The following is a 17,911-nucleotide window of genomic DNA, read 5'->3' as shown; positions in this document are numbered from 1 at the left end:
CACTGCCACTTTAAGAGTGCATCAGCAGTCAGAAAAGAGGAAATATAGATAGCTCTTCTGGCTCTCTGTAAAACACTCTTGGTTGGCACGGCAGTTTGACAGTGTGTGCAACGCTGCAGAAGTCTTGTTTATTTTCAGAGTGATTAGTTTGTATAGTCTTTAACCCGATCGCCCGTGTTACCGCTCTAGGTCGTGGTTGTTATCTTTTGGGACTGCACCGGTTATTGATCGCACGGATTAGTAGCAACATTGTTGCGAAACTTTGAAGTGCAACAAACAAACCATAAGATGGACAGACAGTGCAATTGCAAGCCTGAAGTCAACAGCTAAGACCTCCTCTCTCTCTTCCCTCTATTGGGCTTTTCGCTGCAGCAGACTTAGTTTTTCCCCGATGCGCTTCCCTTTGATGTTCAGTGTCGCTGGACTATTATTGCCCTGCCAGACGTATTTGGGTTGACATTTTAGTTAAAGGGAGGTTGCTCTGCGAGTTTATTGTGTATTGTTATTTGAACTGTATTGATGCGATGTGGTACTATTGACATGTGGCTGAGAAGATTTGGGGCATTTTAATTAAAGCCTTGGTTTTGTCTATGAACACCCACATCCTCTCCCCCCATTCAAACCCTCTGCACTCCTCCACTGGGAGGTACTACAGATTATTGCAAATCCTCTAATGTTGATAACTGAGTTCTTTCTTGTAAATTGTTTCTAGGAAGTTGCCGTTAAATTTCTCAGCCATTATTATTGTATGAGGTATTATTGGTTGGGTTACCCCTGTGCTGTGATGTGTGTTTCATATGGTGTGTCTTATCTTTTCTCTCCACTGGCTATCTGGCAAACAAGCTACACTCAAGGCAGTCTCTTCTGCTGATGTGTGTGTCTGTGGTAGTGCTACTCTATCTATCCAACTCTTTTCCTTTCGGTAGGGTTAATACCTGCCTGGCGCCTGAACAAAATCTTTATCTTTACCCCTCTCTAACAATAGTGCTACAAGGTTATGGGACTCTTCATGCATAACTCAAGAGTTATGTAGTTATCTTGTCTCAGCCAGGCATCCACATTAATTCAAGAGGAACTTGTCTTTATCTTTTAACCTCTACACGATTAATGTCCAAATGCTGTGATAAGTTTTGTAACTTAACCATTCATTTTGCCTGCTGGTTGTATGATGTTTAGGTGTACAGTACATTCATATAAAAATCCTTAACAGTCTTTTGACGCACCTGTGCATCAATCGAAGTTACATAATGATCCCCATCAAAATCTGTCAGTTTATGCTAGAGATACTGTATGTATTTTGCATTGGGCTGTTTCTCAATCCACAACATCAGTTGTCCTTCCGCATCTGCAGAGGAAGGTAGCCGAGCTACAGCAGTGTTTGTCAGACCTTGATACATCCTGAAAATCGGTCTTCTCACGAAAACGTCCATCTTTCTCTGTGACCACCACAAGCTCCACATGACTCATCTGAATTTGGTAATGCTGATGTGCCAACTTCTGTAGCGTCCGATCCATTTGGGCTACAAGTTTATACTGTAGGACTGTGTTAAGGGGAATCTCATGAACATGATGGTGTTCTCTGTTTTGCTTTACGACCCCCACTAGTGTCACGGGACTAGTCTTAAGGTAACCCATACAAATGAATGGAAGTACGGAGGTAGTTTTGTGCCAACAAAAATAAGGGGTTAAATATTTGTCCAAAATGTTTTTATTTCCTGAACTTTCTTATATCTCCTAGATATAGGACAGACACTTCAAAACCTTATTCCTTATTTTTTATTTTTTGACTGTCTTTTTTTGCCATTTATGAATGTGTTATTCAATGTGTTTCTATGGGTTAGAGTAGTTAAGGCCAAATTTCAATATTTTATCAACTAACTTTTTTATATACACTATATTATTTTATACCTAAATTTGTCCTAAAATTCTAAATCAAATAGTTAAACGATCCATGGTATGACCATGTACAAACAATTACATATGTTAGCTTAGAAGAAAAAGTACAAGATTTACAATTTAGATTCCTTCCTATACTCTGATTTGCTATCTACGTTTTCTGTGTCTTGGTCTGTGTTGCATCGACACCTGTAGAAAAGATTAAAACACATGTTTGAAACAATTCTTCATCAAGATGGATGGAGGAATGTACGTAGAGACGAACGGACAGTCAAACTCACCCTTTGATATGCTGCATCTGTAAGATGGTCTCTGGCAAAACCTTGCCGTAACTCTCAGGTAAAATGAAGCAGAACAGACCCCCAAGTATTGCAAGGCTACCAATCAATATGTATGGTAGGTACTTGTAGTAATTTCCTGCAAATAAATAAAACAGACTTTTTCAATATCAAGGGAGAGGTCTGAACATCAGAAAACCAAATTAACAGTGAGGGACATTGTCGAATACATCCACTCAATCTTGTTAATCTCTACTGAACAAAGAAATGGGTAGTGATCCAGGTCTTACAAGATTGGATATGTATACTTTAAGAGTCCAATATTGACATTGATGATTGATTAATTAACTGATTGATTGGTCTTACCGAGGTAGATGATGAAGGGTGAGATGATGGTTCCGATGCGTGCTGCCATGGCGCACGTCCCCATGGCCATGTTTCTCACCACGGTGGGGAAGAGCTCCGATGTGACTGCGTACACTACACAGAATGCTGCCGTGATGCCAAACTTCCCCACCATCTCCAGGAAGATAGCCACTCCTGGGAGATCTGAAACATAGAGAGACAACCAGGTGTAAATTAGGTGATGTTTATAAAGATCTGTAAATGAGGTCTCCCTCTTAGACGGTCAATGAATTTTACCTGTTGGGACCATGTTAATGAAGAGAATAACAGCTCCCCCTAGGAAGAGAGTGGAGGACTGGCAAAACTGTCTGGAACAGTATCTGAGCAGCAACAGGGCAATGAAATAGGCTGGCACTTCTGCAACTCCAGACAGGAAGCAGTTGAAATAGGGATCTCCACTGAGGTTGGAGGTGTTCAAAAGCAGGGCGAAGTAGCCACATGCGATAATAATCCTGCAGAGGGAAATCAAATATACAAAGTCGAATGAATTACAGTTGAAGTCAGAAGTTTACATAAACTTAGGTTGGAGTCATTAAAACTCGTTTTTCAACCACTCCACAAACTAAACTTATTAACAAACTATAGTTTTGGCAAGTCGGTTAGGACATCTACTTCGTGCATGACACAAGTAATTTTTACAACAATTATTTACAGACAGATTATTTCACTTATAATTCACTGTATCACAATTCCAGTGGGTCAGAAGTTTACATATGTTAAGTTGACTGTGCCTTTAAACAGCTTGGAAAATTCACGAAAATGATGTCATGGCTTTTGAAGCTTCTGATAGGCTAATTGACATAGTCCATTGGAGGTGTACCTGTGGATGTATTTCAAGGCCTACCTTCAAACGCAGTGCCTCTTTGCTTGACATGGGAAAATCAAAATAAATCAGCAAAGACCTCCACAAGTCTGGTTCATCCTTGAGAGAAATTTGTACAAACAATAGTACGCAAGTATAAACACCATGGGACCACGCAGCCGTCATACCGCTCAGGAAGAAGATGCGTCTCCTAGAGATGAACATACTTTGGTGTGAAAAGTGCAAATCAATCCCAGAACAAGGACCTTGTGAAGATGCTGGGGGAAACAGGTACAAAGGTATCTATGTCCACAGTTAAATGAGTCCTATATCGACATAACCTGAAAGGCCGCTCAGCAAGGAAGAAGTTATTGCTCCAAAACCGCCATAAAAAGCCAGACTATGGTTTGCCACTGCACATGGGGACAAAGATCATACTTTTTGGAGAAATGTCCTCTGGTCTGATGTCCCCATGTGCAAATCAATCCCAGAACAAGGACCCTGTGAAGATGCTGGGGGAAACAGGTACAAAAGTATCTATATCCACAGTAAAACGAGTCCTATATCGACGTAACCTGAAAGGCCACCCAGCAAGGAAGAAGTCATTGCTCCAAAACCGCCATAAAAAAGCCAGACTATGGTTTGCCACTGCACATGGGGACAAAGATCATACTTTTTGGAGAAATGTCCTCTGGTCTAATGAAACAAAAATAAAACTGTTTGGCCATAATGACCATCATTATGTTTGAAAGAAAAAGGGGGATGCTTGCAAGCCGAAAAACACCATCCCAACCATGAAGCACGGGGGTGGCAGCTTCATGTTGTGGGGGTGCTTTGCTGCAGGAGGGACTGGTGCACTTCATAAAATAGATGGCATCATGAGGATGTAAAATTATGTGGATATATTGAAGCAACATCTCAAGACATCAGTCAGGAAGTTAAAGCTTGGTCGCAAATGGGTCTTCCAAATGAACAATGACCTCAAGCATACTTCCAAAGTTGTGTCAAAATGGCTTAAGGACAACAAAGTCAAGGTATTGGAGTGGCCATCACAACGCCCTGACTTCAATCCCACAGACAATGTGTGTGCATAACTGAAAAATTGTGTGCGAGCAAGGAGGCCTACAAACCTGACTCAGTTACACCAGCTCTTTCAGGAGGAATGGGCCAAAATTCACCCAATTCATTGTGGGAAGCATGTGGAAGGCTACTCGAAACGTTTGACCCAAGTTAAACAATTTAAAAGGCAATGCTACCAAATACTAATTGAGTGTATGTTATCTTCTAGCCCACTGGGAATGTGATGAAAGAAATAAAAGCTGAAATAAATCATTCTCTCTACTATTATTCTGAAATTTCACATTCTTAACGTAAAGTGCTGACCTAAAACAGGGAATTTTTACTAGGATTAAATGTCAGGAATTGTGAAAAACTGAGTTTAAATGTATTTGGCTAAGACTTCCAACTTCAACTGTAGATGAACAGCCACAAACAAAGTAATATTCAAAGTAATATTCAGTCATTAAATGACAATTCCACTCAAAACATTCATGGTATTTGTTTCATTAGTTAATTGTTGACAAAGTCCCAAAATGTTTTGCTTGTCAGCAATCAAGTTTTCAAGATATGTAACTTTCAAAATAAAGAAGTCATCCCGTACTTTGCATAATATGATGCTGTGTTTTGTATCATATGATGCAAATTGCATCATGCAAGGATTTCTGTATTTTGAAAGTTACATATCATAAAAACTTGATTGCTGACGAGCAAAACATTTCGGGACTTTGTCAACAATGGACTAATGAAAGAAATACCCCCCAAAACATTTGGGTGGGGGAGTTTCCTTTAAGATTGTGTGGGATTTGTGTTAACAGATGCTAAGATTTACCACAGAAGGGAACACAGAATTATAATTGAAAGCATATTTCTGCTCCTCATGACATCCAGAATGTTGTGTTTCTTGTCCTTCATGGCCAGAGCATCTTCTACCTGGAGATAAGTCATCATTAGGATCATCATTAGGATACACCATTCAGAAGAGCAAAATGCACCATGGATGAAATTGCTAAGAGTAGATTGCCCCTGTATTTTATTCCCCGTGTCTCTCCTTCATCGCCGTAAGCACAGAGTCCACCGTCTCACTTTCATTATTCTGCAGTTCTACACTGCATTGGTTAAACAATAACACTTCAGAAACCTAAACTAGAGTCAGGCCAGAGTGAGTGGTCAAGTTGTCTGATGAATGACCTGGATTACACCATAAAACAGGAAGGGATGCATTAGTCTCTCAAATGATTTAACAATGGTTATTAATCAACTTCATTCAGTTTATGTATTGCAGCACCAGCAAAAAGGACTTTGACTTCAACTGGATAGGTGCCTAAAAAGATATTAACATTTTTACATCGGAATCAAAGACATAGGCACTTTTTTGAAATTCCTCTATATATGTTTTTTGTTACTGCATATCCCTGGGAAGGTTCATTTTATTAAATGATGCAAGCTAACTGTAGCTAAGCAAGGTTGCTCACCTCTGCGGGAGTGAAGATGACCTCTGGTGCTGTGACTCTGTTCCTCCTGGCAGCATCTCTCAGTATGGCCTCAGCCTCCTCCACTCTTCCCTGAGAGAGCAGCCATCTGGGAGACTCTGGGATGAACCTATACCAATACATATGCACAGTTATATAAACGTTACTGAGGCCCTATGTTAAATCGGGCTAATGTTTGTATTTGACAGAGATAAGAAGTACCATCGCTAAAAGAAGAGTACACAGAGGAGTACACAGAGCATTAACATAGTAGAAGGTTTTGCGGCAAACACATTCCTGTGGGGATTCATTATGCTTACCACCATAGCGGGAGATATATTATTCCAGAGCCTGTCATGGGAACCAGCAACCACCTCCAATCACGGATGAAGTATGCCACAGCCGGCATGAACATGTAGCCAATGGCAGAGCTCAGGAACACTCCAAGAGCGGAGAATACCACACGAGCTCCAGGGCTCAGTATTTCTGTCCCTGAAGACCAGATATGCAAGTTCAGTAAATTTACCAAATGTGCGAGAAATACTGTAGATACAAGTTATGCTTATTTTGAACCTACCAAGAACATACGCTATGACGTAGTTTGAGACTGATCCAGCACCAACAAAGAAGAAAAAAATAGTGAATGCCTCCCAGTTTGGGGAGAATATTTGTGCGAAATTGGCCACAATCTGGATTATCATCATAGTAAAGAGTGCTGGCTTTCTTCCAAACCTGTTGATGAAAAATGATGTAAGGTCACATTGTCTGAGATGATTCTCTATCAGGACTGACGTACACAGTATACATTACAGACCTGTCAGACAGCTGGCCAGAGATGAACGTTCCCACCAGCGCACCAAAGTAGTGAATTGAAGTGGTCAAGGGAACTTTGTATGCATTATCACACACCACATCCCACTGCAAAATACACATATTTCCTAAATTACAGAAATGCCCTTTCTCTCCTTTTACAAAAAGTGAAACTGCAGTTACAGTGCAGTTACTGTGCTATTTTAAACGCCAGTAATTGCACTATAACTGCAAAATAAACACCGGTGAATTGCTAAATTACAACACTAGACAGCAAAGTAAAACAGAGGTTTGTTTCTGGATGCAGTAATTGCAGTACAACTACAACATAACTACAATGTACTGTACTGTAACTGCAATTTGTTGTTGTAAGGGTTTGGGTAACCCAACAGTGCAATCCAAAGTGTTTGTGTAAGCATTTAAAGTTCATCATGCACGTATTTGTTTTTCATACTCTTTTTGTCACGTAGAATGGTTTTGGTCTTTGGGAATAGCTAATAATGTTTGCATTGATTTGCAATACATTTCTCACCTCGGTGACGAATGTTGACTGGTAGACGTCTTTGCTGTATTTCCAACCGTCCAAGCAACTTTCCAGCTCAATTTCACTCACGTTGACATCCACATTTGGAATGATATTTAGGATAGAGTAGTTTCTAACTGTCTCCACTTTGAGCCTTGAGCAAGAGCTATGCTGCGATGCACCATGTATTGTCTCCATTGGGATGGTCACATTTCTCCACATCTCGCTGATATTATACTCCTCGGGAACATAGCATTCATGTGGCGGTGTATCACCTACAAACACTATATAAATACCAGTAAACCCATTGGGCAGGATACTGATGGCCAATGCCAAGAAGATTCTCCGCTGAAAGGGTCCCCATGTTCCCAAGAAAGCTGTGATTCCATCGTAATCTCTCATGTTGCTGTTGTGTTCAGTTGACCTTTGAGTCCAGTCACTTATTCACTTGCAGAAAACTGCCTGCATTTTTATAGCTGCTCCAGACGTTGTTGTAGTGTTGTCGGATATCATCCATCACCACCTGACACCGTCAACAAACAGCAGAGCTCTCTCCTGTCATGCACCAACCCCTCTTGAAAGCAGGTAGATAACATATAATTGCACCTTGAATTGCCCCACTCGGTATTGGTAATGTATTGGTATTGGTAATGTATTGGAAGGTCATTAAAAGTGAGGGTTAATTTATTATAGGATGTCGCTGTCCACTGGTGGTGGAATTCAACCTTGATTTAAGGACAACAGTTGAAGAGGGATGAAACGTCTGGGAAGGGGGCCAGAGGGGCCCACCTCAACGACACTCTAACTGCAGCCTTATCTCACACACCTTCCCAGACCTAGTTAATGATTGGCTGAGATACATGTCAGAGTTTGCTCTGTAAAAGCAACAGACAAGTGAGTGTGCATTAGGATCAGATTGAGCCGAAGAGTCACTTATGCATTATAAGCAGCCTGTTTGACAGTAATCTCTTAACTTCTTTGGGATAGGGGGCGGTATTTTGACGTCCGGATGAAAAGTGTGCCGAAAGACTGCAGCGCCAGCTGTGCCATCAGAGTCCCTGGGTTCGCGCCCAGGCTCTGTCGTAACCGGCCGCGACCGGGAGGTCCTTGGGGCGACGCACAATTGGCCTAGCGTCGCCCGGGTTAGGGAGGGCTTGGTCGGTAGGGGTGTCCTTGTCTCATTGCGCACCAGCGACTCCTGTGGCGGGCTGGGCGCAGTGTGCGCTAACCAAGGTGGCCAGGTGCACGGTGTTTCCTCCGGCGCATTGGTGCGGCTGGCTTCCGGGTTGGATGCGTGCTGTGTTAAGAAGCAGTGCGGCTTGGTTGGGTTGTGTATCGGAGGACGCATGACTTTCAACCTTCGTCTCTCCGGAGCCCGTACGGGAGTTGTAGCGATGAGACAAGATAGTAGCTACAACAAAAATTGGATACTACGAAATTGGGGAGAAAAGGGGGTAAAATTCAAACAAAAAGAAGAAGACAAAAAAGGGAAAAAAAGAAGTGTGCCGAAAGTAAACTGCCTGCAACTCAGGCCCAGAAGCTAAAATATGCATATAATTGGTAGATTTGGATAGAAAACATTTTAATTTCTAAAACTGTTAAAATAATATCTGTGAGTATAACAGAACTGAAATGGCAGGCGAAACCCTGAGGACAAACCATAAAAATAAAAAAAATTCAGCATACCACTGATTTCAATGCCTGGCACTTTTATAATAGGGCGAAATTGTCCCCAATTGCAGTTCCTAGGGCTTCCACTAGATGTCAACAGTCTTTAGAAAGAGTTTCAGGCTGGTTTTTGGTGAAAAAATGAGGGAGAAGTTGTAGTTTTTCTAAGTGTCTCCCGTTTTGGCTGTAAGCGCATGGCTGAGAGAGCGCATTCTTTTTGTTTATCTCAATACAATAACAACTCTCCGTCTTAAATGTTATTCTTTATTTGCATATTAGGGTACCCAAGGATTGATTATAAACGTTGATTGACTTGTTTGGATAAATTTATTGGTAACGTTTGGGATTAATTTTGTATGCATTTTGACGGAGGGAAACCGAGTGGATTATTGACTGAAGCGCGGCAGCTAAACTGAGTTTTTATGGATATAAGGAAGACATTTATGTTGGGAAATTATGATTTAAAATGACTGAACAAATCATTTTAAATGGAACTGTAACTAAGTAAACTTATACTCTGTTTTATTATATCTGATTAACAATATGAGTTCATAAGAAGGGATTGTGTGACACGGACAAGGAGTAATAAAAGTTAATGAACACCATTCCAACTAGGAATAAAACAAATGGGTTGTGGACTGTGAAAACAGATAAGGTCGTTAGCCTATGGTTGACCCTACAGAAACTTAGCTCTGGGGTTTTTAGATAAGGCAGTGAGTGCATTCCTAGGTTTTCTGTTAATTAAAACTGTCAGTTCAGTGGTGATTGATAATGTTGAGGGGTCAAAAGTTATCTGGGAGAGTGTTAGTAAGTTAGAATGAACTTTTCGCCTTACTTTGTCCCGGTAGAGAGGAGGGGATTCTGTTAAAGCAATGAAATGACGTCATGATCTGTATATAAACTGCTGCACGTGATTAAGTGGGAGCGCGCTCCGAGAATAAATTCTATTACCTATTATTGAAAGAGTCTATTTTATGCAAACAAGAAATCTTAGAAATTCTCATAAAATAGATTAAGGGCTTTCAATTGATGAAAGCACATTGGCATAATTAAATTACAGTAACAATTTATCTAACAAAAGGACCATTTGTAATGTAACTGAGACCTTTTGGAGTGCCAACAGAATAAGATCTTCAAAGGTAAGGCATATATTATATCGCTATTTCTAACTTTCGTGTCGCAACGCCGTTGTTGAAAATTATTTGTTATGCATTTGTGTGCTGGACACTGTCCTCAGGTAATCGCATGGTTTGCTTTCGCCGTAAAGCCGTTTTGAAATCTGACACCTTTGCTGGATTAACAACAAGTTAATCTTTATTTTGATGTATTGCACTTGTGATTTCAGATTTTTTTTATATTTATAGTAGTATTTAATAGTAATAGTATTTAATTTGAATTTGGCACTCTGCCGTTTGGCCATTCTGCCGGATGTTGGCCAGGTGGGACGCTACCGTCCCACTGACACTGAATGGCATCATTTCATGTTTTTATTTAAGTTTTTACCGATTAAAAGAAAAACTATAAGTCTGACAGCGCCAGATTTTTTCAAGTATGGGTAGCTCCAGCTCAATATGGCGACCGAGTATGGGCGAGTGGGTGTGTCGAAAGGAGTGGGTGTTTGGAAAGCGAATCAGCTAATTGGGCAGATTTGATGCCACTCAAGACCATTTTGAGTGGCTGATTGGGCCGTGCGATGAGGGACAACGATTGACAGCTACCTCTGATTGAGAACCATACCAGGCAAAACACAGAAATAGAAAATCATAGACAAACTAACATAGACAACCCACCCAACTCACGCCCTGACCATACTAAAACAAAAGACAAAACAAAGGAACTAAGGTCAGAACGTGACATCATGATTAACAACGCATGGTGTAATCATAACAACATACAGGAACTCAAGTCCTTCTGCCCACCCGACCTAGAAATGATTACAATTAAATGCCGGCCATTTTACCTACCTAGAGAATTCTCATCAGTTATAGTCACAGCTGTGTACATTTCCCCTCAAGCAGACACCAAGACGGCCATCAAGAACTTCACTGGACTAAATGCAAACTGGAAACCATATATCCTGAGGCTGCATTTATTGTAGCTGGGGATTTTAACAAAGCAAATTTGAGAACATTGCTCCCGAAATTCTACCAGCATATTGATTGCGCTACGCGCAAGGGCAATACCCTCGACCACTGCTACTCTAACTTCCGCAATGCATACAAAGCCGTCCCCCACCCTCCCTTCGGTAAATCCGACCACGACGCCATCTTGCTCCTACCGTCTTATAGGCAGAAACTCAAACAGGATGTACCAGTGACGAGAACCATTTAACGCTGGTCCGACCAATCGGAAGCCACACTTCAAGATTGTTTTGATCACACGGACTGTCAGCCTTAGAGAACAACATCGACCTATATGCTGACTTGGTAAGTGCGTTTATAAAGAAGTGCATTAGAGATGTTGTACCCACTGTGACTATAAAAACCTACCCTAACCAGAAACCATGGATGGATGGCGGCATATGCGCAAAACTGAAAGTGCGATCCACCGCATTTAACCATGGAAAGAGGTCCAGGAATATGACTGAATATTAACATTGTAGTTATTCCCTCCTCAAGGCAATCAAACAAGCTAAATGCCGGTACAGGGTGGAGTCGCAATTCAACGGCTCAGACACGAGACGTATGTGGTAGGGACTACAAAAAAAAAACAGCCATGTCACAAACACTGACGTCACACTTCCTGACAAACTAAACACCTTCTTTGCCCGCTTTGAGGATAACACAGTGCCACCGTCGCAGCCCGCTAACAAGGACTGCCCCCCCTTCTCTGTGGCTGATGTGAGTAAAACATTTAAACGTGTTAACCCTCGCAAGGCTACTTGCCCAGGCGGCATCTCTAGCCGCGTCCTCAGAGCATGCGCAGACCAGCTGGTCGGTGTATTTACGGACATTTTCAATCGATCCTTATCCCAGTCTGTTGTCCCCACATGCTTCAAGATGGCTACCATTGTTCCTGTACCCAAGAAGGCAAAGATAACAGAACTAAATTACTACCGCCCTGTAGCGCTCACTTCTGTCATCATGAAGTGCTTTGAGAGACTAGTCAAGGATCATATCACCTCTACCTTACCGGCCACCCTAGACCCACTTCAGTTTGCATACCACCCCAACAGGTCCACAGATGACGCAATCACCATCAGGTGAGGGCACTTGGAGTGTGGTGTGTGGTACCAGGAAAACAACCTCTCACTCAACGTCAACAAAACAAAGGAGATGGTCATGGACTTCAGGGAAAAGCTCCCCCCTATCCACATTAAAGGGACAGTAGTGGAGAAGGTGGAAAGTTTAAAGTTCCTCGGCATACACATCACAGACAAACTGAATTGGTCCACCCATACAAACAGTGTGGTGAAGAAGGCGCAACAGCTCCTCTTCAACCTCAGGAGGCTAAAGAAATTTGGCTTGTCACCCAAAACCCTGACAAACTTTTACAGATGCAGAATTGAGAGCATCCTGTCGGGCTGTATCACAGCCTGGTACGGAAACTGCACTGCCCTCAACCACAAGGCTCTCCAGAGGGTGGTGCAGTCTGCACAACGCATTACCGGGAGCAAATTTCCTGCCCTCCATGACACCTACAGCAGTCGATGTCACAGGAAGGCCAAAAAGATCATCAAGGACATCAACCACCCGAGCCACTGCCTTTTCACCCCGCTACCATCCAGAAGGCGAAGTCAGTACAGGTGCATCAAAGCTGGGACCGAGAGACTGAAAAACAGTTTCTATCTGAAAGTAGAAAACAGAAAACAGTTTCTATCTGACTGCTAAACAGCCATCACTAACTCAGAGAGGCTGCTGCCTACATTGAGACCCAATCACTGGCCACTTTAATAATTGGATCACTAGTCACTTTATACAATGCCACTCTAAATAATGCCACTTTAATAATGTTTACATATCTTACCGTACTCATATCACATCTATACACCATATTTTATACTATCTATTGCACCTGGCCTATGCCGCTCGGCCATCGCTCATCCATATACTTACATGTACATATTCTCATTCACCCCTTTCGATTTGTGTGTATTAGGTAGTTGTTGGGGAATTGTTAGGTTACTTGTTAGATATTACCGCACTGTCGGAACTAGAAGCACAATCGTTTCGCTACACTCACATTAACATCTGTTAACCATGTGTATGTGACATTTAAAGTTTGATAAAGTGAACTAGGAACTCTGAAAAATCTAAATCCGACTGGGAAAATACATTTTAAACTGTCATCCAACTCGGAGTTCCAAGTCGGGAACTCAGTCTTCTTTCTAGAGCTTCAACCTGAAGAACACTAACGTCATGATTCCACCTTTTTCCGAGTTCCCAGCTGTCTTGAAAGCACCATAAATCCAGAGAATGTCCAAATTTGCCCACAAAGGACCGCCGTACCACCTTCCAGTTCAAGTGAGCACAGCACAACAAGGTGAGTCCAAAAATGTATTCTATGCTGCTGCATAAATGACATAATATGCCAGGGAGATATGTATACTGTAGCTAAGAACGTAATACTAAAGTAATAAAGCCTCACCCTAATAATTTGGTCCCTTTTCCCCTCATAATTTAGCCTACTGTTCTGACTTGGTGGTGCACATGTAGCCTATAGCCTGTTTTAGAGAAATGTAATCATTGAATATTGTAAGAGCTTTCATTGTCTGCGTATACGCTCCCTTTATTTATCCTATGGTTCTGACTTGGTGTACAGGGAGAATACTGTAAGAACGGCCCATGTTCTCAGCCTCCAGTATTTATGCTGCAGTAGTTTATGTGTCGGGGGGCTAGGGTCAGTTTGTTATATCTGGAGTACTTCTCCTGTCCTATCCGGTGTCCTGTGTGAATTTAAGTATGCTCTCTAATTCTCTCTCTCTTTCTTTCTTTCTCTCTCTCGGAGGACCTGAGCCCTAGGACCATGCCTCAGGACTACCTGACATGATGACTCCTTGCTGTCCCCAGTCCACCTGGCTGTGCTGCTGCTCCATTTTCAACTGTTCTGCCTGTGATTATTATTATTTGACCATGCTGGTCATTTATGAACATTTGAACATCTTGGCCATGTTCTGTTATAATCTCCACCCGGCACAGCCAGAAGAGGACTGGCCACCCCACATAGCCTGGTTCCTCTCTAGGTTTCTTCCTAGGTTTTGGCCTTTCTAGGTAGTTTTTCCTAGCCACAGTGCTTCTACACCTGCATTGCTTGCTGTTTGGGGTTTTAGGCTGGGTTTCTGTACAGCACTTTGAGATATCAGCTGATATACGAAGGGCAAAATAAATACATTTGATTTGATGTTCTGAATTCTGTCACTGTATATTTCAAAAGTGTTGAACAAATAGTTATATTGACTACGTCCGTCCTAGCTTGCTCGCTAATGTCTTTATCGAAATTACAGATTGCCTGTTATCTGCATTTACCCATTTACCCATTGAAATTGGTCACAATGCCGAAGTGCAGTCAGGTCAAGACCCTGGCGAGGATGACGAGCACGCAAATGAGCTTCCCTGAGACTGTTTCTGACAGTTTGTGCAGAAATTCTTTGATTGTGCAAACCCACATTTTCATCAGCTGTCCGGGTGACTGGTCTCAGATGATCCCGCAGGTGCAGAAGCCAGATCTCGAGGTCATAGGCTGGCGTGGTTACACGTGGTCTGCGGTTGTGAGACCGATTGGACGTACTGCCAAATTATCTAAAAGAACGTTGTGATTGTTAACCTGTTTAAACGTTTTTTGCTCACATCGGCCACAGTCATCTGGAAAAACAGAGGATTTCACGCAAGGTACAGTGTTATATTCCTTGAAATGAGCATGAAAGGCATTTAGCTCGTTTGGGAGTTCTGCATCGCTGGGCAACTCATGGCTGGGTTTCCCTTTGTAATCCGTTATCGTCTGCAAGACCTGCCACATACGATGAGCATTGGAGCCAGTGTAATAGAATTCCACCTTCCTCCTATATTGTCCTTTTGCATGTTCGATGTCTCATCGGAGGTCGTAGCTTGTTTTCTTGTATGTGTCCATGTCCCGTTCCTTGGTTTTTGGTTTGGATATGTTCCTATAGTCACTGTGGGGACGAAATTGTCTATGCACTTATTGATAAAGCCTGTGACTGTTGTGATAAACTTCTCAATGCTATCAGAGGAATCACAGAACATGTCCCAGTCTATACTAGCAGTTTTGTAGCCTCACGTGTGCTTCATCTGACCACTTCTGTATTGAGCACATCGCTGGTACTCCCTGTTTGAGCTTTTGCTTGTAAACAGGAAGCAGGTGAATGGATTCATGGTTAGATTTGCCGAAGGGAGGAAGAGGGAGGGCCCTGTATGCATTTCTGTGGGTGGAACAAAAGTGGTCTAGAGTTTTAGCGCCCCCCTGGTGGCACAGGAGATGTGTTGGTATAAATTAGGTAGGAGGGTTTTAAGTCTCCCAGTGTTAAAGTTTCCACCCACCAGAGTGACCGGTTTCTTTGATTATGTCTCCATACAGTTTGTTGAGTGCCAGAGTGGTGCTGGCTTGTGGAGGGATGTAGACACTTTCTCTCGCTGGAGAAAGTATCCGAGCAAGTGAAACAGCGCCCCTCTGTCTCTGTATGTGTAGCAAATCTATCTGATCCTGTCAAAAAGAGTATGACATTGTGGCATTGAATGCAAGGGAAGCCAGCGAGCATTTGACCTTCCTTGATAAAAAAAAGTATAAAACAATAACCATTGATCTAAACTGAGTGAGCTCAACAGTGAATGATCCTGGTGCACCAAAAAAAGTGTCAAGGGAGGCCAGTTTGTATCGGGCTTCACACCAATCACATCAAAAGAATCATTGACAGAAAATGTTTTAATTGTTGCATCTCATTGTGTCATTGTCCTCTGGTGGCTGGCTAGCTAGCTAAAATGATCCCTTTCCTAAATTAGCCATAAATGGAGATAGGGATTTGGACTTGTGGTTTTACTTCATTCTACGTACTGGCCAATGATTATAACGGCGATTCTGATCTAACCATAAATGAATGCCCATGAAAGGAAGTTAGGCTAGTGAGCAAGCATTTTAGCCATATAACCTAGGACAACAGAAACTAAAAGTGTGTACAATATGACAGTCATAGACCTCTTTCATCAACATGAAAGAGAGGGGATGGGATTGTCATTTCTCTACAAGTTTTTCTACTTGCACACACACACACACACACACACACACACACACACACACACACACACACACAGACATAGCCCCTGTAAGGTATTTTATTTGATTAGGATCTCTTTTTAGGCCTCATTTTTACTAATCTTCCAAGTACTTAAATATTAAAATACAATTTATAATATAATCATATTTTCACATATAACACACTGTTACAAACAACAGACATAATACACTGACATATTGACCAGATAAATACTCTAACAGTCTGAAAATATAGATTGGTTCCTTCATCTACCAGAGTCCTGCACAACCTTCAAATGTATTATATTTAAATGGTTCTAAAGTATTGTTTGAATATTTATATTGAAATGTTTCTGGTTTGCTCAGATAAACTATTCCATTTCTTTATTGCTCTGAATCTAATATGTTATTTTGCCTATTTCTCTTTTCTGTCTGGATAACACATAGATGGTGGACAATATATTCCTAGTATTGACTGAACATCTGTCTCTTACCAACTGAATACTGTTGTGAATGGAGTTTGGCTGTTTTAAATGGTGCACATTGTGAAATAAAGGGACTACTGGTCAGTCATGTCAACCAATGCAGTGGTAGTGGAATGTTTTTTTGTGATGAGCATGCTAATAGGCTGTGATCAGATCATTATTTTCCATACACTCCCATATTTGTCTACTCACAATACCCTCCAACATCTTACTGGGTGAAGGGAGAAGACTGATTGGTTGACTATTGGCAGGAGTAATGGGTTCTTTGCTGTCTTTCGGGATTGGACACAGTTTAGCATGCTTCCATACATTTGGAAATGTCCCCTTTTCCAGTGACCAATTAAATATGTATTTCAGTGGAGATGCAATCTGGGGAGCAGCACAGTGAAGTCAAAACATTATCCATAAGATCATAACATGTGGAGTTACCATTGGGTAATGCCTTCAATAGATTTAACACCCCCTCTGCTAACACCAATGGTAGACTAAAATAGCAGTTTTTTTGCTCATAATATGATAATCAATCCAATGGACAATAGCGTGTTTGGAAGAATGGGAGTTTACATGATCTCTCAGTAAATTAGTTTTCTAACAGAATATGGAAAATGATTGGCAACATTAGCTGGTTTTGTTATTGTTCTCCTGTCAACCTCCACACTAGAGGGGCATAATGAGATAGATGTGCCAAGTACCAAGTAATCATTTTTACAATCAATAAACACATTTTTGTCAAAAAAAAAATATTCTTATGATTTATTTTAACTACATAATTACGTAGTGATCTATAATTCTGTTCATCATTTTCTAGTTTCGATTTTGCCATATGTCTTTGAGAAAATGCCTCACCCAGTTCATCATCAATCCATGGAGATGGACGAGCCCCAACTGTACTCTTTCTTACTGGGGCATGATGGTCCATTACCTCCATGAGCAAATCAATAAAACATTCTGTAGCGTGATTTAAATCCTCCTCTAGATAAATCAGCTCACAGGGTACAGCAGCCAAATCATTTTGAAATTGCTCATGGTCAAATTCAGTAAAATTTCTCTTGACCACAATCCTTGGGGGTTTCTTTGGAACCTTGGTGTTCATGGTTATGGTCACAATATTATGTTCTGTCCAGCCCACTGGCATTGATCTGGCCTTTAAGCATTGCAATGGTATATTACAGAAGATCAGATCAATGCACGTGTCTGAACGGTGAGCCAATTTAGTTTATGATCTTGTAGTGTTATTAAACATTTGTTTCAAACCACAGCTCTCGCCATATCTCAATAATTTTGTTATGTTTGAATTTTTCTGATCCTTCCAA

The 17,911-nt window shown here is 41.5% G+C and overlaps 1 protein-coding gene across 1 annotated transcript; it reads right to left on the bottom strand.

Annotated features, from left to right (window-relative positions):
- Positions 1–1,703: 1,703 nt before the first annotated feature.
- LOC139419442 (solute carrier family 22 member 4-like) lies at positions 1,704–7,644 on the bottom strand. The gene is made up of 10 exons (XM_071169391.1): positions 7,252–7,644; positions 6,724–6,827; positions 6,487–6,641; positions 6,230–6,401; positions 5,913–6,039; positions 5,270–5,370; positions 2,817–3,031; positions 2,541–2,723; positions 2,178–2,313; positions 1,704–2,085 (listed from the first exon to the last, which is right to left on the bottom strand). The coding sequence occupies exons 1-10, from the start codon at positions 7,642–7,644 to the stop codon at positions 2,010–2,012; spliced, it is 1,662 nt and encodes a 553-aa protein (XP_071025492.1). The 3' UTR covers positions 1,704–2,009.
- Between the last annotated feature and the right edge of the window lie 10,267 nt (positions 7,645–17,911).

The sequence above is a fragment of the Oncorhynchus clarkii genome, chromosome 10 (assembly GCF_045791955.1).
Source record: "Oncorhynchus clarkii lewisi isolate Uvic-CL-2024 chromosome 10, UVic_Ocla_1.0, whole genome shotgun sequence".
Classification (NCBI taxonomy): Eukaryota; Metazoa; Chordata; class Actinopteri; order Salmoniformes; family Salmonidae; genus Oncorhynchus; species Oncorhynchus clarkii.
Note: the sequence above shows the minus strand (reverse complement) of the source record. Positions and strands in the feature narration are given on the sequence as shown.